Source organism: Apium graveolens, chromosome 7 (genome assembly GCF_009905375.1).
Source record: "Apium graveolens cultivar Ventura chromosome 7, ASM990537v1, whole genome shotgun sequence".
NCBI classification, from domain to species: domain Eukaryota; kingdom Viridiplantae; phylum Streptophyta; class Magnoliopsida; order Apiales; family Apiaceae; genus Apium; species Apium graveolens.
Window position 1 is genome coordinate 85,859,642 of NC_133653.1, and position 25,286 is coordinate 85,884,927.

Below are 25,286 nucleotides of genomic sequence, written 5' to 3' on the forward strand. Positions count from 1 at the left end.
AATGATAACACATATAGTGTAAACCTTTTTCTGTGTTTATATAGTACACAGTTACAAGATAACTTCTAATTGATATGGAATATAATTCTGTCTCCTAAAATATATCAATCAAATATCTTATACAAGTCTTCTTATCTTCTAACTCTTTCAATGCATATCTTCTTTTGTTTTAGTCTCGATCTTATATCCTGTAAATCAGCTTCCTTCCTTAACTGTAAGTCCTCCCGTAATTAAGTTCTAAAAAACCTTAAGTACTGATATGACCTTAAGTTCTGACTTCCAGTAAGTACTGATTCCAGTAAGTACTGATATTTCCTGTTTGTTAAGATCTGAAAACTAAACATGAAACATATTAGACATGACATGTCAAATATATCTAACACCCACTCTTGAGCTTAAGCATTTACCTGAACATTTGAGGTATGCATTTTTAGGTGATGCATCTACTTTGCCTGTTATTATTGCATTTGACCTTTCAGGTAGTGATGAGGAAAAGCTTTTGAGGATTCTGAGAGAGTTCAAGTCGGCAATCGGATGGATTATAGCAGATATCAAGGGAATCGGCCCTTCTTATGGTATGCATAAAATTCTGCTAGAGGAAGGTAGCAAACCTACGGTCGAGCAGCAAAGAAGACTTAATCCTATCATGAAAGAAGTAGTGAAGAAAGAAATTCTTAAGTGTTTAGATGCAGGGATCATCTACCCTATCTCTGACAGTTCATGGGTAAGCCCGGTTCAATATGTGCCAAAAAAAGGTGGAATTACTGTGGTAGCAAATGAGAAGAATGAGCTTATTCCTACAAGGATAGTCACGGGGTGGAGAGTTTGCATGGACTACAGGAAGCTAAACAAAGCCACTATGAAGGATCACTTCCCTTTGCCCTTCATTGATCAGATGCTTGACAGGTTGGCCAGTCATGAGTACTATTGTCTTCTGGATGGATATTCGGGTTACAATCAGATTTGTATCGCTCAAGAAGATCAGGAGAAAACTACCTTCACTTGTCTATTTGGTACTTTCACCTTCAGACGAGTTTCTTTTGGTCTGTATGGGGCGCCAGCCACATTTCAGAGATGTATGATGGCCATCTTTTCTGACATGATTGGCCAGAATGTGGAGGTGTTCATGGACGACTTCTCAGTCTTTGGCGATTCTTTTGATGAATGCTTGCAAAATCTTGGACATGTTCTCAAGAGGTGTGTTGAGACCAATCTTGTTCTCAATTGGGAAAAATGTCACTTTATGGTGCGACAGGGCATCATTACCGGGCAAAAAGTTTCTAGTAAGGGTCTTAAGGTGGATAAGGCCAAGGTGGGAGTCATTGAGAATCTTCCTCCACCCATTTCTCTTAAGGGAATTCACAGTTTTCTTGGTCATGCGGGTTTCTACAGGCGTTTCATCAAAGACTTCTCGAAAATTTCGAAGCCATTGTGCAGTCTGTTAGAGAAAGATGTTCCTTTTAAGTTTGATAACGAGTGCCTTGCAGCTTTTGAGATATTGAAGAAGAGTCTAATCACAGCACCGGTCATAACTGCACCTGATTGGAAATAGCCTTTTGAGATGATGTGCGATGCAAGCGACTATGCAGTTGGAGCAGTTCTTGGGCAAAGGAAGAATAACATATTTCATGTGGTCTACTATGCTAGTAAGACCCTAAATGATGCCCAATTGAATTATACTACTATAGAGAAAGAGCTTTTGGCTATTGTCTATGGTTTTGAAAAAATTTGATCTTATCTACTTGGGACTAAGGTGACACTAAGGTGATAGTTTTCACTGATCACGCCGTAATCCGATATCTCATCTCAAAAAAGGACTCGAAGCCTAGATTGATTAGATGGGTTCTTTTGCTCTAAGAATTTGAACTAGAGATCAAGGACAGAAAAGGAACTGAAAATCAGGTCGTTGATCATCTCTCGCGTTTAGAAAATCCTATTGCTACTTCATTGGATAAGACGGTGATAAATGAGTCTTTTCCCGACGAGCAACTATTTGGAGTGCAAGAAGAAGAACCGTGGTTTGCAGACATTGTGAACTACCTTGTGAGTAATATCATGCCTCCCGACTTATCTTATGCTCAAAGGAAGAAGTTTCTAAATAAGGTGAAGTGGTATATGTGGGATGAGCCATTTCTTTTTCGCCAAAAAGCTGACCAAATCATCAGGAGATGTATTCCTTACAGCGAAAGGGGGGGATCTTGCGAGATTTCTACTCAACGGCTTATGGAGGACATTATGGTGGAGAAAAGACAGCAGCTCGTGTTCTTCAAGCAGGTTTCTTTTGGACGACGTTGTTTAAAGATGCTCATCAGTTCATTTTAAAATGTGATCGATGTCAACGTGTGAGTAATATGTCTAAGAGGGATGAGATACCTCTTAATGTGCTTCTCGAGGTTGAGGTCTTCGATGTTTGGGGAATTGACTTCATGGGGTCATTTGTCTCATCTTGTAACAATCAGTATATCTTGTTGGCGGTTGATTACGTGTCGAAATGGGTTGAAGTTAAGGCGTTGCCAATGAACGATGCAAAAGTGGTGCTTAATTTTCTTCACAAGCAGATATTCACAAGGTTTGAAACTCCAAGAGTCATAATCAATGATGAGGGGTCGCATTTTTACAATCACAAGTTCACTGCTATGATAAAAAGGTATAATGTGAATCATCGCATTGATATGGCTTATCATCCTCAGACGAATCGTCAAGCTGAGGTATCTAACAGAGAGATCAAGCGTATTTTGGAGAAAGTGGTGTGTCCATCAAGGAAGGATAGGTCTTTGAAGCTTGATGAAGCTGTTTGGGCGTATAGAACATCATATAAGACTCCATTGGGAATGTCGTCGTTTCAGTTGGTTTATGGTAAGGGGTGTTATTTGCCTGTGGAGCTCGAGCATAAGGCATATTGGGCTTTGAAGAAGTTGAATCTGGACTTGGATACGGCTGGAAAGAAGAGGATGCTTCAATTGAATGAACTTGACGAGTTTCGACTTCAAGCTTATGAGAATAACAAAATATGTAAAGAGAAAGTCAAGAGGTGGCACGATAGTGGTCTAGTCCTCAAGTCATTTGTTTCGGGGCAACAAGTTCTTTTGTTCAACTCTCATCTCTGTCTTTTCATCAAGGCAAAAACAAGGCCGACAGAAATTAGGTTATAACAGGGGGAACTAGCCGTTCAACCTTGGAATGGACCGATTTTTCACATGCAAGTGCACTTATGTCATGCCAAAATTTTGAAATTCCATGTCCCAGACATCGCCTTACCATTTCTCTCAAACTTCAAGTCTTCACAATTATTTATCCTCATGGGTCGCGCCATATCGCCGTATAATTGTGCACATAGTCTATTTCGCCACGATCATAAATCACGTATAAACTCCTCATCCAACTCTGATTCCTCCACACTCTCCTCCGAAAACCCGTCCCAATTATAACTTGAGTACAACTCCTTTTTGTTAGATTTCGAAAAAATCTCCCCCTCCTCCTTTCTCAATATTGGCGAAAAAATGAAAAAATAACCACTTTTTAATTAAAAAGACGAGAATACCGATTGTCCAAGTAGAAGATTAAAAATACTATATTTAATACCCAGCACAAACATGCGTATTAGAGCCTACCACTTACATAGATGTGTATTTCACATCTGATCCAAACCCACTTACATATCCACATATGTTTATCTCCATTCTTCACTATAATTCTTCTCCCCCGTTGAATTAAGACGGCGAAGTGCTAACTAATCATATTTGAATTGAGATCAAAATAGAAGTAGAAAGTATGTATGGAAGTTAAAAAGAGAGGACTGAGATCGAAGAAGAAGACACATATATATCTATAGATGTGCATGTATATGTATAGTATTACCCAACTGAGTAATGTGTATTCAAGTAATACGCATTCACACTGAGGTACCTTTCATTAAAAATAATTTGAATACCCCAAGGTAATTTGCGTATCAGTTTCAATACCTCATCCTTGTATGCGTATCTTTTGTAGTGTCAATACCCCAATTTATAATGTGTATTGAAATCGTTATTTTTTTCAACCTTCACTTCCCATAATTATTATTTTTATTATAGATCTACAGAAAATGGTTATTTTTAACCTGCACCCCAATATTGGTGACCAAATCTTTTTCATTTTCATTTTCCTTACTTATAAAGCTATTTTAAATTAATTTTTTAAAAGCTAATCAAACTACAAATCCCAAAAAATCGACACTTTTTAATTAAAAACATAATTTTCTTGATCATTCTATGCGAGTTGAGGAAAAAAACATAATCAACCTTAAGTTTATATTTCAAGAGATAACATTAAGGCCTTGTTTGGATTGGGGGTTGGGGAGGGAGGGGTTGGGTTGGGATAGGTTGGGCTAGGCTAGGTTAGGTCGGGTTAGGTTAGGTTGAACCCTTACCTCATTTGGATGTAGGGGTTAGATGAGTAGGGGTTCAACCCTTATCTTGTTTGGTTTGAGGGTTTAAATAAGGTTGATTTTTACTATGTCTGAAAATTGAAATATGTAATGAAAATTTTGTGAATAATTTTATCTAAAATATTAAACTAAACTTTAAAATATTTTTTAAAAATTAAAAAAATTTCAAAAAGAAAAAAATGAAAAATTTATATAATTAAATCAAAGAATTAATTTTTCATAAAATCACAACCTTACCATAAAATTAAATAAATCTTCATATTGTTCCTAATATAACTCAAGATTGACATGAGTGTACTATTTAAATCTATTAAAAAGAATACTGCAAAATAAAAATATATTTTTAATGCTAAAAATGGAACAATAAATAGTCACCAATTTTCTACATGTCATTTCTGTAAATCTTTATTAATCTTAAAAATAATAATGATTAACTAAGAGCATAAAATGAATACACTATACTGTTATCAAATGAATGTTCTTTGTCCAGCAGGGAATGTTATTGTGCTTGCTTCTTCTAATTTTTGTATCCCGACCTGACATCTGCACTTCCTTACGCATATAGCCAAAATTATCATAAGAAAAACCCAGCCAACTACAGATCCAATAATTATAATTACTTTTTTGTGTTTACTTCTACTTCCAGCATTGCTATCACTTGCATGTGGATAAATCTCTAGTGATGTAGCAGGCGAATGAGCTGTGAACACGATGAAAATTGAAAAATATCATGAGTTCTCTTCAATTTGTCAGCCCCTGCAATATACATTCATGCCATATAACTGTTTTAAGATATTAACTGGAGGAAGTAAGCATCAGATAGAAACAAAACAAGATTCTCGGTGACAACTATGTGAGGCTAAATCGGGGTTACAAAAATCAGCAAACACAACTAAAAACACAACAAAGCTTATGAATATAGTTTGAAATTGAATAATAAAGAACCGGCAATGTTTCTCAGGTAACATAGGAAGAAAAGTCAGAAGCCAGAAAAGCAATGGCAATGGCCATGTCTTCTGTAGTTTACCCCCATAGAACAAAAATACTCCAAATACTTGTTATATATATGGAATAACAAAAGCTAAAAACATAATTTTCAAGGAGAGTAATTAACTATAATTACCACATATAATAGCAGTCCTGAAATCAAGACAATCATCAAATAGAATAGCTAACTCTCATGTCTCAATTATACTACGAGCTAGTATCAGTCTCTTGGTTTTTGGTTTTAATTCCCTGCACTAAATCATTTACATGCCTCTGACTGACTGAGAGTAATTTTAATTAGCTGTTTATGTAAAAAATGATGGGAGAACACTATATACTCTTGGAATTAAACATATAATACAATTTTTTTTAACTTATCTCTTGAAATTAAGAAAATATAGTATATGTTTGAGCAAATGGCTACCTATAGTTGTAAAATTATAACTATAGGCGATTCTTAATTCTTAAAAGCCTTAATATCTCATCATTCTAAACATACACAACAAATACATCCTCGTAAAATAATGGAAGCTTGCAGTAAGCAATGTGTATAAAAACAAATGATTTGAGGGGAATGAAGCCTGGTCCGATGTCGTCACATGTTCCGATCTTTCAATACAGAACATGAATGGATTTCAATACAGTAGGCAACTTTTTCTTATTACCTTTGATGAATGGATTTGACTAGTAAATTTAATCTAACTTAATTCACATTATGAATTAAAGAACCATTGAAATCAATATGTCAGCATCTGTAAGAAGTTCTTAACGAATACATTTCTAACTATTGCGTAATACATATCTCATTGCAAGACTTGTCAGGTTGTCATTTATACAGAGTTTTCCTAAGACATGTAAGAAATTTTAAATGGTTAAAATAGTATAAGATCACTTGTTGCATTTTCTTTTTTATGAATGTAATTCAAATGATTCCTTAAATCACACCTAAAAGACTAAAAAACAGTGGCATGAACATAATTTGTGATTTTAAGGTATAACTGTTTATTAGGATCAAGAAACAATTGTTTATTTACTTGTTGAACTCATTAAATATTTAAATAATTAAATAGTTTTATTCTTTACTCATCACATTCTTGTATTAAAGAGTATGTACACTGAGTCACTGATCTTGCTGACAGAAACTATGACTGGTGCTGCTGTTATTTCGTACAGGGTCGGTTTGGTTCTTATCTGTTACAAACATCATGCATCTATAATCAGTGGTAAGGGAAGATTTATATGGATCCTGGAATGCTTAAATAGTCATATCCCTTACTCATATATGACATTTATACCCTAATTCTCTAAACAACAAGATGATACAAACACACCGGAAACATACACATATTACAAAGAATGTTAAACAATAAACACAATAAAAACTTACCAGCTATAAAGAGTAATTCTCCCACATTTGAGCTGCTATAGAGTCCCTAATATCCTCTCCTTTTTGAGTATCTTCGTCTTCATCTCTATGTTGTAGTTTTTCATTCGCACCATTATTTTCAATTTCTCGATCAACCTCAGCAAGTATCATATGATCGGGATCTTTCTTAATTAGATAATTGTGCAAAATAAAACAAGACAAGATAATTAGATTTTGTGTCTTCACCCTATAGTTTGGTTCAGTTCCACTTGCTATGATTGGAAACCTTTTCTTTAGGATACCAAATGCACGCTCTATCACGTTACGCAAAGAAGAATGTTTATGGTTGAACAATTCGCGTGCATTTCTAGGTGGATTTCCAGAGTACTCTTTTAAGTGATAATGAACCTTTCTATAAGGCGTAATAAGTCCACTCTTCAACATAAATCCAGCATCAACGAGGTAGTACTTTCCTAAACAATGTACAAGGATTTATATAAGACAATGGTTATATTAGCATTAATCATGTAGCATATATAAGAGGTAGATCAAATTGTAAATACCTTCTGGGATTTTGAGACAATGATTCCTCGTCAGTGCATTTTTAATAATTCTGGAGTCTGAAGCAGTACCTTCCCATCCAGCTAAAACGTATGAGAACTTCAAGTCAAATGTACAAGCTGCTAATATATTTTGGGTTGGATAGTCCTTTCTTCCACGATATTTAACAGCTTCCGAAGATGAAACTTTTACACGAACATGAGTACCATCAATTGCACCGATACAGTCCTGACATAAAAATTGTATTAGCACATCATTCATAACATAAAAAGCGTCACTCTAACCCTAAATTTTATTATATGTCATTTACCTTAAAATATGGATAAAACCTAGCCTCGGTGAATATCTCCGAAGGAACGTGAGATCTATCTGGTTGAATGAGAAACTTATCCTCCAACTCGATAATTGCATTCAGTACATTATGGAAATGACAACTCACTGTCTCACCGGAACGACGAAAAAATACTGAAAGCTCACAGACAGTAACATTATGCCCTAGTAAGTAAAGAGACTTGACAACTTGTTCCTCAACTGTTGCCCTACTTGTTGGTCGAAGATTGCCTTCTACAATTAACATCTTACACAAATCTAGAAATGCTCCAGGACTCATTCGTATTATACTTCGACAATAATGTGCATTCGAAAATAATTGAACCAAAATCTCATTTCTAACCTTTTCGCTTTCAAGACTCAAAAAACGACTAATAATTTTATGCCTTCGCTAATTGGCAATTGAGCACGCCACAAGTATCGATGCATATATTCCCATTTTCTTATACTTTTTTCTTCTATTTTGTTCGCCCATCTACATTACCAACAAACAAATAAATAAAAATCAAAGCATGTTTCATGTAGGTACCACAAAATAGATGACAGCAAGAGCAAATCAATTCAACTAAGACAAGGTTTCTCTTACTCGGAAATACTAAGTCATTATTGGTCTAAGTTACTCACGTTACAATTTATTTTACTCAAGAAAACAAGAAAAAATTTTAGCAAAAAAACATATACACCAAAAAAAAGCATATATAACTTATATAATTTATTCTACTCAAGGAAATCATTTGTATCAAGTGGTATAAAAACTGACAGTGCTGGCTATCTGCACATATATGGTATACCACACAATTTCCTAATTCTTTTACAACGCATACAAAAAGTTCTTGCAATAGAGAAGTTTGTTATGTAATGCATTACATAGTATTAAATTATATAAGTTTAAAATTCAGAACAAAGCACGAATATCATGATGTATCACATCATAGAGGAAGGAAATATGAACAAAATAAATTTTACTATGGTGGTTATATTCTTGCTATAGAAATTTAGAATATACTCAAGTCATTACATTTTAACCCGCCAAATTCAATAAGATTGTCACCCTTATTGCCCAATAAAAATAACTTCCACCAACACATCAAGATTTCTCATTGTTTTCAATTAAGCATTATATATTTGCAAAATAAAACGAGAGAGAGGGAGAGGGGAAAGAAAGAGAGAGAGAGAGTACCGTGGAGATTTCCATGCCCGAGATGTTAATGGAGGAGCGGATCCGAGCGGAAGCAGAGAGGAGGCGAATGCGCAGTGAAATTGAGAAAAAGAAATAAGTGAATCTGACACCCCGATTTCGGGTGTTGAAAATGCTAGACTTTGTTATAAGACATAACCCTCCTTAACCCTCCAATAAATCCCCCTCAGCCCAACCCTTGTAACAAAAATATTTCCCAAACATGGGTCGTTAAAACTCAGCCCAACCCCCCTTAACCCCGGTCCAACAGACCCTAAGTATTCAATATGTATTCATTAAATTCTGTTTTAAATTCTCATTTTTTTTATATAATTCATCGTTTTAATATTAATAAGATTTTTTATGTATAAAATTTATATTAATATAATTGCACACAAAATAAGTCAAGGCTGTGCAAAATGCCAGATATTGATTGACTTGTCCAGCTATGATTATGAACGGTGATAAATAGAAAATTGATTGAAATTATTGAAATTGAAATTGCCCAACCGAAGTTTCGAATTATGTTCTTCTCGGTTGAAACATTCTAGATTTCTTTCACCCATTCTATATATACACCCACCACCCTTAATAAATATTATATTTATATTTCCTTTACATTGATAAGAAAAAGTAAAGAATCTTGCAAAAGCAAGAAACATAAATATTCAACGCCATAATCCAAGCTTATCTATTTATCATTCTCTTCTTTTCAATTTCTTGTTCTAAATTCATTGCCAAAATCAAATCTTGGAAGGTGGGTCTGTGAAGATTTATCTTGTTTCTTTGTATTTATCAAGAAAGTGTTGTTTTTTCTTCTCAATTTCGCTCATTCAGAATTGTTCAAGATCTTTCTTATAGGTAAGAAGTTACCCTTTTGTATTCTGATTGTAAAGTTTGAATCTTTTTTTTTAATATAGTTGAAAATATGATTTGGGTTGACTTGTTAATAGTAGGTAATTTTAACTGGATGTGATGAATTCATGAGTTTTGTTGTTACTTTTGAGTTGCAGGGGTTGTTGATGGTTCTGCTTTAGTTGTACTTGAAAGCATCTGAAATTGTAGTTGATTGTATATATTGGTTTATTTATGATACTCATAGAGTTCGTAATTGTGACCAATCTTGGATGGGTAGATTTTTTACAGGGTTCTTTGATAGATTAATTAGTGGGATTTGAAGGAGATACATAAAATTATAGATATCAGTGTAAGATGCAGTTTAGGTAGGGGAATGCTAGGTGAGCAGGCTCGAGTAATGTTTGACCGTGTGAGTACTTAAGAGGGACTTCTTTTGACAATCGCTTTGCTGAAATTTGATCATCAAGAAAGTGTATTTCATGGTCAATCTTCAACTGTTTATCACTTGGATAGTGTTTTTTTGTGCGATTATACAAGCAGATTGTTTTGCTTGATAATTAAAGAAATTTGGATGCAATACATGGTTTTGTGGCAACTTCGGAACATATTAGAGAGATATTTGGTCCCTGAGCTACATAATAATTTGAGTATGAACACAGGATGAACCACTATCTTCTGAACTAGATACCTAAATGGTGATGTATTTATTAGTACCCAATAGAAAGTCTTTTAGTACTCCAAAAATTATATTTAAAATTTCACATGAGGTCTCATTGTGTTGTGTTCTCTCTTATAACAGGCTTCTACCTTTGATACACTGTAATTTAGTGGCTAGTACACTTAGGTTTAACAATAATAAGTGGCCATCCCTCAAATTGTGTAGGAAAATAATTGCTAAATGTTGGCATGCCTTCTTTATCTGCAGAACTAAGCTTTCAGTTACCTTACTCTCTAGCTGATCGGAATTTTATATATCTACAAGTTCAAAACTTCAATTCCAGATGAGTTTAGTAGAGTACTAGATATGGAATTTTTTTCACTTGTATGTTAGAACTTATGAAAGGATCTAAAAATCTTTTTGCATGAGTCTGCAAGTACCAACTGCTTCAATCTATTCGTTAAACTGCTATATTGATCCAGTCAAGCATTTTGCCCTGGTAGAAAATACCAAAAAGACCTCCTGGTTTTTTTTAAAGTGCTTTGTTTAAATGGAGTGTACTAACCTGTTTAAATAGCACTGGGGTGAATCTGGGGTAGACTTGCATTTTTTCTTTGAGGGGTAAACCAAAGATTTTGGTCTCTCTCTGTCTCTCTTAAATATGTGTAATCTAATTTTCACTAGATAATAAGTTTTAAAATAAAGAGCTATAGTAATAAAGAACTATAATAGTACTTATGTGTAGTAAAAAAATCAATGATTCCCCAGGTGAGAGAATCATGAACACTCTCTAACTGCAGTAAACACAGTAACAGCAGGCTCAAGATCCGACTCAATGGATTAGGCAGAAAATGCAGTAGAAAACCCACACAACACTGCTGTTTGGTAACTGAGAACAGGAAAATTATAAAGAAATATATTTTGAATTCTAAAATCTGATTTGTAATTGTAACATATGTGCAGATTACAATATATAGCAGCAGTGGATTATTCTAGATGACCAGCTTAGATACATGGGCCTAGACATATTCATAGTACATTTATTAAATGCGGGTGCTTGAACTTTCTAATGCATCATGCATGAGATGAACCTATGAATGCAAAATTAACTTCTCAAAAATTCTAGAAATTTCATGAAGTTTGCACAAATTTTAACATTCTCTCCAATCCATGCTCTGAAGGATCAGAGTGTACTATTCTTCTGCATGCACATATCTATGAATTTTAGTAGTAAAGAGCGCAATATTAAACAAAAGTTAACATGCTAACTGATATTTCCGGAATGCTTCATGTGGCTTTTCAATATGAAGTTGGCATCTGTGTCATTCCAGAAGACTTCTATTAGTTGCATCTGAAAAAGATGTTTTTTCGTGAACCTATGTGGCTATCTAAAATTGTCACTTTTAGGATGTTTCATACTTTCTTACCACACACTTGAACTCATACCAGTTATTACTTGGCTTTCTGTTATGATCACCCGCAATGTATTCAGCCGATGTAATTTTTAGACCATAGTCTCTAAAGTGTTATTTGTTTGGTTATTATGATTTAGAGTTTTGAAGCAAAATGTTTTCTATCGTTTGGAACATGAAAGAGCTCATTCTATGTAGTTAAATTAAAAGAAAGTTGATAGAATTACATCAATTCTCCTACTTAAGTTTAGAATTGAGATTAACTTGTACAATGCTTTTTGTGCATTACAGCTATGCAGAGTCAGCTAGTGTGCAGTGGGTGTAGGACTATTCTTCTTTATCCAAGAGGAGCTGCAAATGTTTGTTGTGCAGTTTGTAATGTAGTTACAACGGTTCCACCTCCTGGTATGGTCTACTATATTTTGCTCTTTGTGTGTATCAGTATTGATCTGTGGTCACTGGTCTGTAAACCATATATTTCTAACATGACGCCAGATATCATAAAAGATTTTATTGTCTTTAAAGAGAAAGAAAGCAAAATAGTCCTAATTTTACCTTTTCTATAAAGAGAATGCCTGTAGAGCTGTGATTTATAGTATAGATCTGTAAGTCATATTTTAAAATTAATGGAGCTAAATAAAGTGAAAAAAATTAAATAAAAAAAAGTATTTAAACAATATCCAGCCCATTGTTTATCTTTTGTAATCCAAATTAAATTATTTCTTGTTGATTTATCTTGTACCACATTTGAAAAGATTAAATTGATTCCTATCAGATAAATTGGCTGAAACAAAGAAGTTAATATTTTTTTTATTTGTGTTTCTCTAATTTGTAATATTGATTTGTGTTCTTGATTATAAATGCTTAAGCACATTACTTATATATCAAGGTTGCTAATGGGTGAAATATGGTGTGGGCCAGTTCCTCATTCTGGACATTTCTACTTGAGGAACTATTTTATAAAAAAATTGTTTAAAGATATTGCGAGTTTGTTAGTAAAGATCATCGTTCCTGCTTACAGACTTTAATCGATATGTTCCATTTTACATGTATCGCCTTTTTTCCCTGTAAATTCTCTGTTTTAATTTGGTGCAACTACATGCTTCATCATCCTCGTGATTTGTGAAATCCTCAGGATTGGAAATGTCCCAACTAATATGTGGAGGTTGCCGTACGTTGCTAATGTATACTCGTGGAGCTTCAAGTGTGAGATGTTCATGCTGCCACACAGTGAACCTTGTGCCAGGTACATATGATTGTGGAATGTTAATTCTTTGTGTATACGGTGTACCTCTTCCTCCCTGCCCGGGTAACACTTTTTCTTTTTGGTCTCCAATCCACTCACTAACTGCTTGTTAATCTTGGTTTCTTCTGTTTAATACATAGCATCGGGTCAGGTTGCTCATGTCAATTGTGGTAATTGCCGTACAACACTCATGTATCCATATGGAGCTCCCTCAGTCAAATGTGCTGTTTGTCACTATGTAACGATCGTCAATGTGAGTCCTTTTGATCTATATTAAATGTTTAGATGTGGAATATCTATTTAAGTCTTCTATCTCTTTGCACATTTGTTCATATTCATATGTATGATTTTTATATTTTGCTTGTTGCTTTTAATAAACATAGTAGAGTAGTTCTTTTTTCTGGAAGTTTTTTCTTTGACTTCTGAAATAGATATTCCCCGAATCATGCGCAAGACCAGCCAACATTATTTATTATTCTTCTCTCTTTATTTGCACATTTCTCTGATCGGCCTTTATTGTGGTAGATTTGGGCTGGATGGTTATTAGTTTAGTTACTTGAATCAGTATTGCTTCACATATTGAATGCTTTGATTTTGAATGGTTGTAAAAAACAGTGAGCTTCTTTAAGTGGTTTCTTATAGCTGGCTATTTTGGATCCATTACAATTTGCACCTGCATTCAAACTGGTTTAATCTGTTGTGTATTTGTGGTTGAATATCTGATTTGGTCATTGCCGCTCTATTTATTCTCATTACTGGTTTTAAGTGTGCACTATCATTTTTCTGTTGTACCAATTGATTAATTATTAAAACTTATTCTTGCAAATATAGAAGTATTTTCGAACTCTGGCCAACGGCTATCACTACGTCCTATATATTATTAGGTTAAAACTTTTCTTACTAAAAAATGTGATATCTTGGTTCATGATGTAGTCTCTTTGTGTGTGTCTGTTGCAAGCACATTTAGCAGTTGATAGGATTTTTATATCATCTCAGGTACTGACTGTCTTGTGATAACTTGCAGATGGGTAATGCAAGGGTCCCAATTCCTGCTTTGAGACCTGGTGGGGTGGCGACATCTGCTTCAACAGCCTCTACTTCACCGGTGAGTCCTATTTTTAGTAGTATTAGCAGTTGATTTTGGCATGTTCACTGTATGATATATCATTTATTTACATTTATGTAGGCAATACCACGTTCTCAGAGTCAAACTGTTGTCGTTCAGAATCCAATGTCAGTTGATGAAAGTGGCAAACTGGTGAGATTTTACCACCCATTACTTTATATATATAATACTGATCTATACACAGGAATCACTGATTTGGGGCATATAATTTGTAGGTAAGCAATGTTGTTGTTGGCGTCACAACATAGTGAATATGCAACTCAGTTCCAAGACATCAGAATCTCAAGATTCTGCTCAAGTATTGTTTATACTGGTGCCTATTATTTGTGATACTAAGGTGCAGATTGTAGGAAAAAATTTGATGTACATTGAAAGGATAGTAATTAGAAGCGTGATAACTCTCGCAGTTGTGATTAATGTATTAAATAAATGTTTGGAAAGCATTAAACTATTGGGGAAGTTTGTTGGTATTACTATGTGACAAATGTTAATGTAAAATTAGACAAATGTGGAATTTGGTTTCTTTTTTGCGCATTGAAATGGGTCTTGGATTCAAACTTGAGCTTGTTTGGGGTAACACAGGTTTTATTGAAGATGGCAGTGTTTGTTTCCCTTTATTTCGATAGTTTGTCTTTTCAAATTTATTATTATATTAATAACAAGAAGAATAAGGATCGCTGATAATAATAATAATAATAATAATAATAATAATAAGTATAATGATCATTGTTGCAGTTGAAATAAAATATACTAATTAAATTGCTAAAATTTTATATTTTATAATATTTATGAGGAACCAAGCATGAATTGAACTTGCTGGAGGAACTCAATTTTTACCCAAGTGCCTAATATTGGAAAGTAGATCTTACATTTAGGTGGTAGGGTCTCGAAAATTAGTTACTAATTGCTGTTATATAATACATTTCATACATAACTTTGCACCATTCAGTCATCCAATCATTTAAAATTTCAATCAAAAGGAATCCAGAAATTTTAGTGTCCATGAAGTGGGGAATTGTTTTTCCTTCTGAATTCAGGAAGGTGTTTCCAGATCATGAATAACAAGAAATGGCAAGACTGAATATGTTTATGGCATATACAGAGTAAGATCCAGCAGATAACAATGCACCTTAACTTCAAGTAATAACCCGTCAAATAAAATAAGTTGGGAAAACTAAATAAAGGAGTCATTAAATGTATGTACTCAACACTCAAGAGCAAGGTGAGACATTTCTATGTATTTATAAACTGCAAACATGAGAACGTCAAGAGCACTAATAGTACTACAACTTTTATCCCTGGAGGGAAATTTACCGGATGCACAGATATATCATTAATATGTATTTATACATGAGAAAATAAACTATTTAGGACTGTTCACTATGCAAATTTCTCGGGATCAGATGCGTCGAAGTGAAGCCAACCTCTTCTCGAGATCCTCCACATCATTAGGCTGAGAACTGCATATCAGTGCAGAAAGGCTGTTAACGATTTGGCTAAAAACACTAACAAACTTAGAGTAGGAGATCTACAAGTGCCAGTACCATTCGAGTTATGAAAGAAAATTATAATAGAGACCGTATATCCATTCCCTTCATCTCGATACATTGTAGTTTCAAAAAAGAAAACTGTACCGTAACTTTTCAAATAATCTGTAACTAATGTACTAACAAGTAGTGTAACTTTTCAAATAATCTGTAACTAATGTACTAACAAGTAGTGCTATGTAAGTTGGTCCATCAAAATATTTCTACTAATTCAAATGTTTCTCAGACATACTTATATTTGCAATTTGATATCTATTTTATGATTCAGATTAAACAAAAAGCAAATTTGAAATATAAAATAAACAAGCATGAAGGAAAATCTATAGACTGAATAGCTGCACATACTTATATTCCTTCTAGTATCAGTTGAGGGGGGATCATAAAGTGTAGTAGAATACAGCTCAGGAAACTACTGCAGTTTCTAACTATAGGCCAGTTAAGATTAAAAGTAAATTTATTTAAACCTGTCACTGCACTTGTTGAAATAAATATGAGCCACTGATATGAATTGTGAGAACTTATAGGAAAACATAGAGTAAAGATGCCAACTCGGCCCTTGCAAAGTTCTACTAATGGTGTAAATTATTGAAATTTTGGAACTGTTTTCCAGTTGAGAGCTTTGTCACGTACCTAGGAACAGCATTGTCGACCTTCTTGGAAGCAATCCGTCCTTTTGGGGCCGAAGATAACTGTCATCATGCCAAGCAAGACAGAGGTGTTAACTTGTTTACATTGTCACATACAAAAATACATCACCCATAAGACATGGTTAGAAATCAAACCTGTGATGCAATGTCCACGCCAATCTCATCAAGCACCTGCAAATGTAAATGATACGGACAGAGTAATAGTGAGTGAGTGTAAGGAACCTTCATAATCATTAGCTAGCACAAGTAGCACTGATGGTATCAAACCACTTTCCAGAGAAAAGATAGGAAGTCTGACCTGGTTAGTAAGCTCCTCCGTCTCCTCTTCTGCCTCATCCTTGTCAAGAGTTTCATCAATGGACTCCGACATCATTTCAATCTGGATAACAGTATAATACATATGAGCATGTTTGAATGCAAAGTAACAGATGAAAAACAAGTATGATCATGTTCCCCCAGTAAGGCAACGAACTTCTCACTGATTGGTTCGTCAATTGTACATCAATTTAAAAAAATTCAGGACAAACTGCAGCTGCAATCTAAAATCAGTAATGGATGCAGGGAAGAATATATTTTACCGTCATGTCCATCTGAGCTGATTGCTTCTGGAACTCCCTAACCACTTTAGCTTGTTTGGCAGGCTCCATTTGCTGGAAAAAGAATTTAGCAAATGAAAAGTTGGTAAAAAATCCAATATCAGCAAAACAGTAGGAACTAGATTTACATGTTCTCGTATAAAAGGCCCAAGTACATACCTTGTTCATGGCTACCATTGCTTTAGTTGCACCTTTCATTCCTGTCGAAATTGAAGTGCTGGCGTACAAAGCCTGTAAAACATGATGAATTAGAGCATGTAATATAGGTCCAAGCGCATCTATCGTTTCATCAGAGTTGAGGATTGAGCATTTATTTACCTGTGTATGTGTAGCCACGCCTCTGATCTGTGCACGACTCCCCTGAAGATTTGTTATTTGCTGCCTAAGCCGGACAAGCTGACGAGCTAAGATCTTGGTGGCAGCCTGCTCTAGATAAAAGAGTATTTAAGAAACGAAATGGAACATAATCTAGCAGGAACTAATGAAAACATTCAGCCAAGACAAGTTAAGGACATTATTTAGCCATTCCCTGAATTTCATATCTTGTGGAGTTGTTAAGAGAACTAGCATGATATAGACAGAGGATAAATTGTGAGCTAACATAAAAGGTCTTATGCAAACACTAACATGTTGACAGGGCTTTAGATCAGACATAAGTTGGCAGTTGGCACACTCAACCTTGACGGCATCAACTACTGCTTTAGGGTAAAAAGAACCCAAGAGGACAAAATCTTACAAATCCTTATATCACCTTGTAAAGGATAAAAAAACCTAAAACCCGTTTCTGAGGACATAATAATAAAAATCACATCTAACACATTACATATCACACACTTTCATTTAAGCAATTTGTTTTGCATCAAGTTAATGATTTTGTTCCCAGGTTAGAATTTTAGATTTCACAGAGCTACGATGAAATCAATGAGTGAATATAACTTGCCTCATTCCCAGTTTTTGCTGTTCTCTTTATCTCTGCCACAAGTTTCCTCTCCTACAAAATTCAATACACTCACGATTGAAGGAAAATATAAGAACGAAGAGGTCTCTCTTTTCTCCTTGGCGATAATAAAAACTGAAGGAAAGTTTAGAATGGACAATTCTTTCTCTTAGTAGCATACCTCTAATTCTAAAGATGCAATCTCACGTTCAATGCCTGCCATAAATTACAAAACCATTATGTAATAACAGAAAGAACAAGGTACATTGCAAACGTATTACAGCATTTCAATATAAGGACATCATTTGACCACATAAAACACTTTTCAAGCACAAATTACGTAAATGTGGTGATTATTGTGAGTTGTGACACATAACAACTTTTTCAAAAGCTAATTTGAAGTAATATACTCTGATACTTATCAGTAGGTTTGCTGCTTCTCACTGAAAATGAGCTCTCAGGCACAAGAACACAGACACCTGAATCAATGGACTAAACAGTCGAATATTCAACTTATTTCATAATTATATTCGATATGCACTGATATGTTAATTTGGGATGATATTAACTCCTATATCACATCACAAATCGGACAGCGGAACCAGAAACAAATGAAAGAAACAATACCTCTAGTAGCAACAGACATTTCCCTTTTGCTAGTCCTCAATGCATCTGTTAATATTAACACAACAAACCACAATTACTGTCAATCCAAAAAACACAAAAAATAAATAAATTAATTTAACATCACTTTAATAAACATATATTTAGACACATTAGAAGCCCTAAAGCCCAATAAAAATCAAAATCAAAGCAGAACGAGACAACAGAAAAAAATAAAGAAAAGAAATAGGGGAATCTACAAAAATAGAGACAAAGATTAAAGTAAAATAAAAAAAAATGCAGAGCTTAATTGGAAGTGAAAAAACATGTTACCTTTGGGCGAGGTTTTTTTCCTGAAGAGATTCATTTTTGGAGCGAACCCTAAGAGACTCCAACACAAGTTTGAGCTGCTTCAATGTGTGTGTTTGGGAAGAGAGAGATGTTAAGTGCGGCTGCCTCGGGGAGCGTGTACCTTTTTTTTATATCTATTTTAGTCATAAACGTATGTATGTACTCGCGTCTCATGTTAGTCGTTGAAAGTAGCCGTTACGAGTTACGAATATCGGCATTCCTGTTCTTATACTGCCTTAGCTAGCTCGGTCTTGGTTAATATTTTTATATATTTTTTTATTTTATATAATTTTATATAAATAATTAAATAATAATTATATAATTATAAACTTTATTACGTATAATTTCAAGTTAAATTTAAATAGTATAAATAATATATGATTGATGAGATTTTTTTCATAAATAATAATGCAATTATTTGTTGTTGGTAAGATTCGAACCTGAAAATTTATATGTATTTTTATTAATAATAATATAAATGCTCATTGTTAACGAGATTCGAACATGAGAATTTATATATATATATATATATTTATAAATAATAATATAAATATTTGTTGTAGACGGGATTCGAACCTGAGAACTTATGAAGTGTATTTTTTTTAGTATTTGGATCTAACAGCTCTGATTATTTGAAGAAAAAGATCTGACGGTAGTAATTCAAATCGATAACCAAATTGAGGGGTTAAGTAAACTACAAATTATAACACATTCTGGTTATTATGATATAATATAGATTTATTTTCGGCTCCTACTTATTGTTAGATACTTCCTCCCTAGTACTCATTTTTTTACAAACTTTTTTAATATATTTGACACACATTTTAAGAATATTATAAAATATAGTTTTATAATTTATTTTTAATTTTTTTCTGTATAAAAATTTAAACATTTTATTTTAAGCCGAAAGAAAAAAAAATATCAAAAGATTTACCTGCTCTTTGGTTACCACTAGCTGCAAGGAACTTGCTAGTTGCAAGGATGCCTGACACCTATGGTCTATAAAATCTGCAAAGTGTAAAGTTACAGGAAATAACTAATGGGCACCCCTTGTAACTAACTCAAGTACACAACCACGAACATAACCCCATACACAAGTCACCTCGAGTGTCTCCCAAAAGGCATCGGTTATAAAAAGAAAGAAGTTAGCAAAGTCTGATGCTCCTTAAACATCAGGAATTAGGGCTTCTCAGAAACCACCATCTACAAAAACTGATGTAGCAAAGGGTGGATCTACAGCACAAGCTTCTCATTCTTCTCAACCTTCAAAATTTATCAAGAGAAAGCTTGTGGTAGCTGAGTCAGAATCTGATGATGAGGACACTGCTCTCTTATCATCCAAGTTTCAGAAAATAAATACTGATTCTGCTCAAACTCCAGTTGTTCAACCAACTGCACATGGCACAACAAATACTGATGCTGATAGTTCAAGCCCTAGACCAATGAAAAGGAAGTTGGTCAAAACTTACATTGCTCAATAAAAATTGAAGTTGAGACATGAAATAGCGGAGGAGGGACATGATGCATTCACTTCACAAAAGCCAATGAGTCATAAGGATGACACAAGCACTGATGCTCATGTCACAATATCTAATTCTCATGTTCAGCTGAAAAAAGAGTAAGGGAGATTACTTATGAGCAAGTGGAGAAGATAACAAAGAGGCTGCAAAAATAATGTTATTTCCATGGATAAAGCACACAAGAACTTGCAACTCAAAGGGATGCAACAGGTACAATTGATCCATTCCCACGAGAACTTACACCTCAAAGTGGTGTAGAAGACATAGTAGATCTTGCATCTCTTGCTACCAAATCCATTTAAGAATGGCATGATGCTTCCACAACCAAACTCACATATGAGGTCTCTAAGGTTAAAGTTTTTTGCAAGACTACTGAGTCTCATTCTACTAAAAGACAGTTGGTGTGCATCTTGGCCACGCACATATGTCTGATTCTGATTCTAAGGAGAGAAGTCCACAAGAACCTAGATATCAAAGTGATCTAGAAGCTTCAAAATCACCATCCACACAAGAACTACTACCTCAAAGTGGTATTGCAGACTTGACTCCTGATGCAGTAATCTTGGCACTGGATACTGAAGGAAGGATACATCCTACACAACATCCACTAAGGCCTCTTGAGTTGTCCCAAGTTCTTCAATTCCTTATCATACCCAATATGAGTGAGAAACCTCCTCATCTCATCATCATCCACAAAGTCATCATAGGAATTGTGGGTTGGAATTTGAAGAGCACTCCTTACAGTTGTAGAAGTCACAATCCCGGTTGCTCCAATGTGCTCGAAAGTGATACTTGGAGTTCCATTGAGGCCACCATCATCAAACACTCTAGTTCTCTAAGTAAGAACTTGAGTTCTAGTAACCACAATGGGATTTGTAAGTGCATATCCCACTTCACTCGAAGCTATCGAATCCTGAAAGATGTGGAAATCAGGATTTATACCAGTTTGCTCAAGAAAACCAGCATAGTTATTTGTCACATATTTGGCTCCATTGTAGATGAAAGGTTTGCCTGCAACCGGTGAAGTCTTTTTGAGCTATGTGAGTAAAATCTCAAAAACTGATTAGGGTATCAAAGTTTAAGCGAGAGAGAAGAAGTAAGAGAATGAAAAGAGTTTGATTAGAGATATAGTGATATTTTAAAATTAAAATTGATTTTATTTAAACTCCGTACTCTATTACTCACAAACGGTTCACATTAGTGGGACACGTGGCAAGATGTTATTGCATAGAAAAACAATCATGAAACAGATAATAAGGAGCAATAAAGACGTGCACAGTTATACAAGGTAATGTTCTGTAATTATTGAAGCATTTTTTCTGAACATAATCCACTAATTATGCATTTCTAATCATTTGCATAAATTCACCCACTAAAATGCATCTTGGTAATTTAATTAAAATACTGACTTTAATATATTCTGAATAAATTCAAAAATCATCAGTGTTTAACAGTCAATCAGAGTTTGACCATTATCAGTATTTAATCAAATAATGTCGGAGTTTACCAGTCAACACAAATATTTGACTGAGATCAGTATTTAACTATACCATCAGATTTTATCATGCAACTACTGTAGAGAGTAAAATATCAGGATTTAACACTCTATTTGAATTTCAAGTTATAAATAGCATGAATACATGGCATCAGTTTTTAACACAGTTATCAGAATTTAAGAAACACCGATATATAGAAAAAGATATCAAACTCTGAACTCATTTGCCCATCACAGAACACAACTTATTCATCAGTATATGAGAAATGTCCTAAGATCATTCCCAATTCATTTACTAATCTTGTAAATGCGGCTTCACAAAGCGGTTTGGTGAAGATATCTACTAATGTTGATCTGTAGGCACAAAGTACAATTCCATTGTATCTTCCATCACATGTTCCCTTATGAAATGGTACCTTATGCTGATGTGTTTTGTCATAAAATGTTGTACTGGATTTTCTGTCATTCCAATAGCACTTTGATTATCACAATATATAGGAATTTTAAATTACTCTAGCCCATAATCCAGTAGCTGATTCTTCATCCAAAGAATTTGTGCACAACAACTTCCTGTAGCAATATACTCAGCTTCTGCAGTTGAAGTGGAAATTGACTTTTGTTTTTGCTAAATCAAGAAACCAATCTACCACTAAAAATTGGCAGCTTCCTGAAGTGTTTTTCCTGTCTATTTTGAATCTTGCAAAATCAGCATCTGAATATCCAATTAGCTTAAAATCTGAATCTCTAGGATACCACAATCCAAGATTTATGGTGCCTTTAAGATATTTAAAAGTTCTTTTCACAACTAACAGATGTGGTTCCCTTGGATCAGCTTGGAACCTTGCACACAGACAGGTAGCATACATGATATGAGGTCTACTAGCAGTCAAATATAGGAGTGAGCCAATCATACCTCTGTAGTTAGTTATATCTATTAATGAGCCAGTATTTAAATCTAACTTGGTTGCAGTGGCCATATGAGTTGTTGCAGTTGAACTATCTTGCATCCCAAATTATTTAAGTAAATTCATAGTATATTTTGTTTGATTGATGAAGATCCCTTCTTCAGTCTGCTTGACTTGTAATCCCAGAAAATAACTTAATTCTCCATCATGCTCAAGTGATATCTAGACTGCATTAGCTTGGAAAACCTCTCAAAGAGTTTATCATTAGTAGAGCCAAAAATGATATCATCAACATATATCTGAACTAACAACAAGTTCTTATCATGATACTTATAAAATAGAGTTTTATCAATGGTACCTATTTTGAAACCACTTTCCAGAAAAAAACTGAGCAAGTGTTTCATACCAGGCTCTTGGAGTTTGCTTTAGTCCATAGAGTGATTTATCCAACTTGTAGACATGATTTGGATATTTTGGATCAATGAACTCTGAAGGTTGTTCAACATAAACTTTCTCATCAAGTTTACCATTTAGAAATGCACTCTTCACACCATTTGGAACACCTTGAATTTCATGTGAGCAGCATAGGTCGGAAAAATTCTGATGGCCTCAAGCCTTGCAACTGGAGCAAATGTCTCATCATAATCAATGCTTTCTCGCTGTGAATAACCCTTTACAACCAGCGTTGCTTTAGTCCTTGTAATAATGCCCTCACTTTCAGCCTTATTTTTGAACATCCACTTTGTACCAACTACTGATCTATTCTTTGGTCTTGGTACCAATATCCAAACTTTGTTCCTTTCAAATTCATTGAACTCCTCTTGCATTGTTGTGATCCAATCAGCATATAATAGAGCTTCTTCCACTGTCTTAGATTCAGTTTGAGATAGAAAAGACTGGTAGAGACATTCATTTTGAGTGGCTTTTCTGGTCTTGACACCACTATCAGGATTTCCAATGATCAAGTCAGGTATGTGTGACTTATTCCATTTTCTTGTAGAAGGAAGTTGACTTCTTGAAGTAGAGCCTCCCCCTTGATCCATAAAGTCTCTAGTCTCATTTTACTGTGTACCATCATTATTTCTTGAAGCTCCCCATGAATCCGTGCTTCCAGTATTATCAGTATTTGCTTCATCAGTATTTGAGGAATCAGAGTCTGATGAAGTTTTTATTGATGTTTCTTGATTTGAATCACTTAAACTTTACTCTTGATTTGAATCATGTTGCTCCCCATCAATATGTGGTTTAGTATTTTTAGTATTGCCACTGACATGTGGCTTATCGAAGTTTAAAGTGATATCAGGATTTGCAGTATCAGAGTTTGTCAGATCATCAGGATTTATTTGTTCAGCATATGGCACTTTATTTTCAAATCTCAATTTTTCATGATCATCTACATCTTCTAGACCTGTAATCTTATTGTCATCAAAAGATACATGAATAGATTTCATGACCACTCTTGTTCTCAGGTTGTAAACTCTGAAGGCTTTTGTAGACAATGGATATCCTACAAAGATGCCTTCATCAACTTTTAGATCAAATTTTGTAAGATATTCAGGATGAGTCTTGAGAACAAAATATTTACAGCCAAAGATGTGAAAGTACTTCAAATTTAGCTTCTTTTCCTTCACCATCTCAAATGGTGTTTTGCCATGCTTGTTTATCAGTGTTGCATTTTGTGTGAAGCATGCAGTTTGCACATCCTCAACCCAGAAGTAGGTTGGAAATTTTACTTCGTCAAGCATGCTCCTTGCAGCTTTTATAAGAGTTTTGTTATTTCTTTCAACAACTCCATTTTGTTGTGGAGTTCCAGGGGCAGAAAATTTTTGTTTGATCCCCTTGTACTTATAAAATTCTTCCATAATGATATTCTTGAATTCAGTTCCATTGTCACTTGTAATGATCTTCACTTTGTATGTTGATCATTTTTCCAGTTCCCTCACATTATCAAGAAGAATAGATGGATTCTCATCCTTATTGTGCAGAAAATACACTCATGTGTATCTTGTGTACTCATCAACAATCACAAGTGCATACCTCTTCTTTCCAATAGACATTACATTCACTGGACCAAAAAGATCAATATAAAGTAAGTGATATGGTTCAAGAATTGAGGATTCAGTCTTACTCTTAAAAGATGATTTCTTTAATTTGGCCTTCTGACATAGGCCATTAGAAGTAAATATTGCATTGGGTAATCCTCTAACAAGATCTTTCTTCACAAGTTCATTGATGTTATTGAAGTTAAGATGAGAAAGTCTTTTATGCCAGTTCCCGTTGTCTTCCACAATTGCTCTACTCAGTAGACATATTTTAGAACCATCAGTATTTGTGGAGATCCTGGCTTCATATAAGTTACCATGTATGTAACCAGTCATTGCAACATTGCCATGTGAATTACTGATAATTTCACAATATTCTTCATAAAAAGTCACATGATAACCTCTGTCACATATTTGACTCATACTGATTATATTATGCTTGAGTCCTGCAACCAGAGTTACATCTTCAATGATGACATTTCCAAGTTTAATTTTG

General features: G+C 34.4%; 2 protein-coding genes across 2 annotated transcripts; one reads left to right on the plus strand and one right to left on the minus strand.

The window, feature by feature from the left end:
* Nucleotides 1-9,368: 9,368 nt before the first annotated feature.
* On the plus strand, nt 9,369-14,681 carry LOC141672515 (protein LOL2-like). The gene is made up of 7 exons (XM_074479132.1): nt 9,369-9,708; nt 12,067-12,180; nt 12,911-13,021; nt 13,162-13,274; nt 14,046-14,126; nt 14,208-14,279; nt 14,363-14,681. Exons 2-7 carry the CDS (start codon nt 12,069-12,071, stop codon nt 14,393-14,395), a joined length of 522 nt encoding a protein of 173 aa, XP_074335233.1. The 5' UTR covers nt 9,369-9,708; nt 12,067-12,068; the 3' UTR covers nt 14,396-14,681.
* Nucleotides 14,682-15,334: 653 nt separating this feature from the next.
* On the minus strand, nt 15,335-18,966 carry LOC141670473 (vacuolar protein sorting-associated protein 2 homolog 2). The gene is made up of 11 exons (XM_074476340.1): nt 18,811-18,966; nt 18,502-18,546; nt 18,056-18,090; nt 17,878-17,928; nt 17,256-17,360; nt 17,097-17,168; nt 16,920-16,991; nt 16,640-16,720; nt 16,477-16,512; nt 16,325-16,383; nt 15,335-15,607 (listed from the first exon to the last, which is right to left on the minus strand). Exons 1-11 carry the CDS (start codon nt 18,842-18,844, stop codon nt 15,547-15,549), a joined length of 651 nt encoding a protein of 216 aa, XP_074332441.1. The 5' UTR covers nt 18,845-18,966; the 3' UTR covers nt 15,335-15,546.
* Between the last annotated feature and the right edge of the window lie 6,320 nt (nt 18,967-25,286).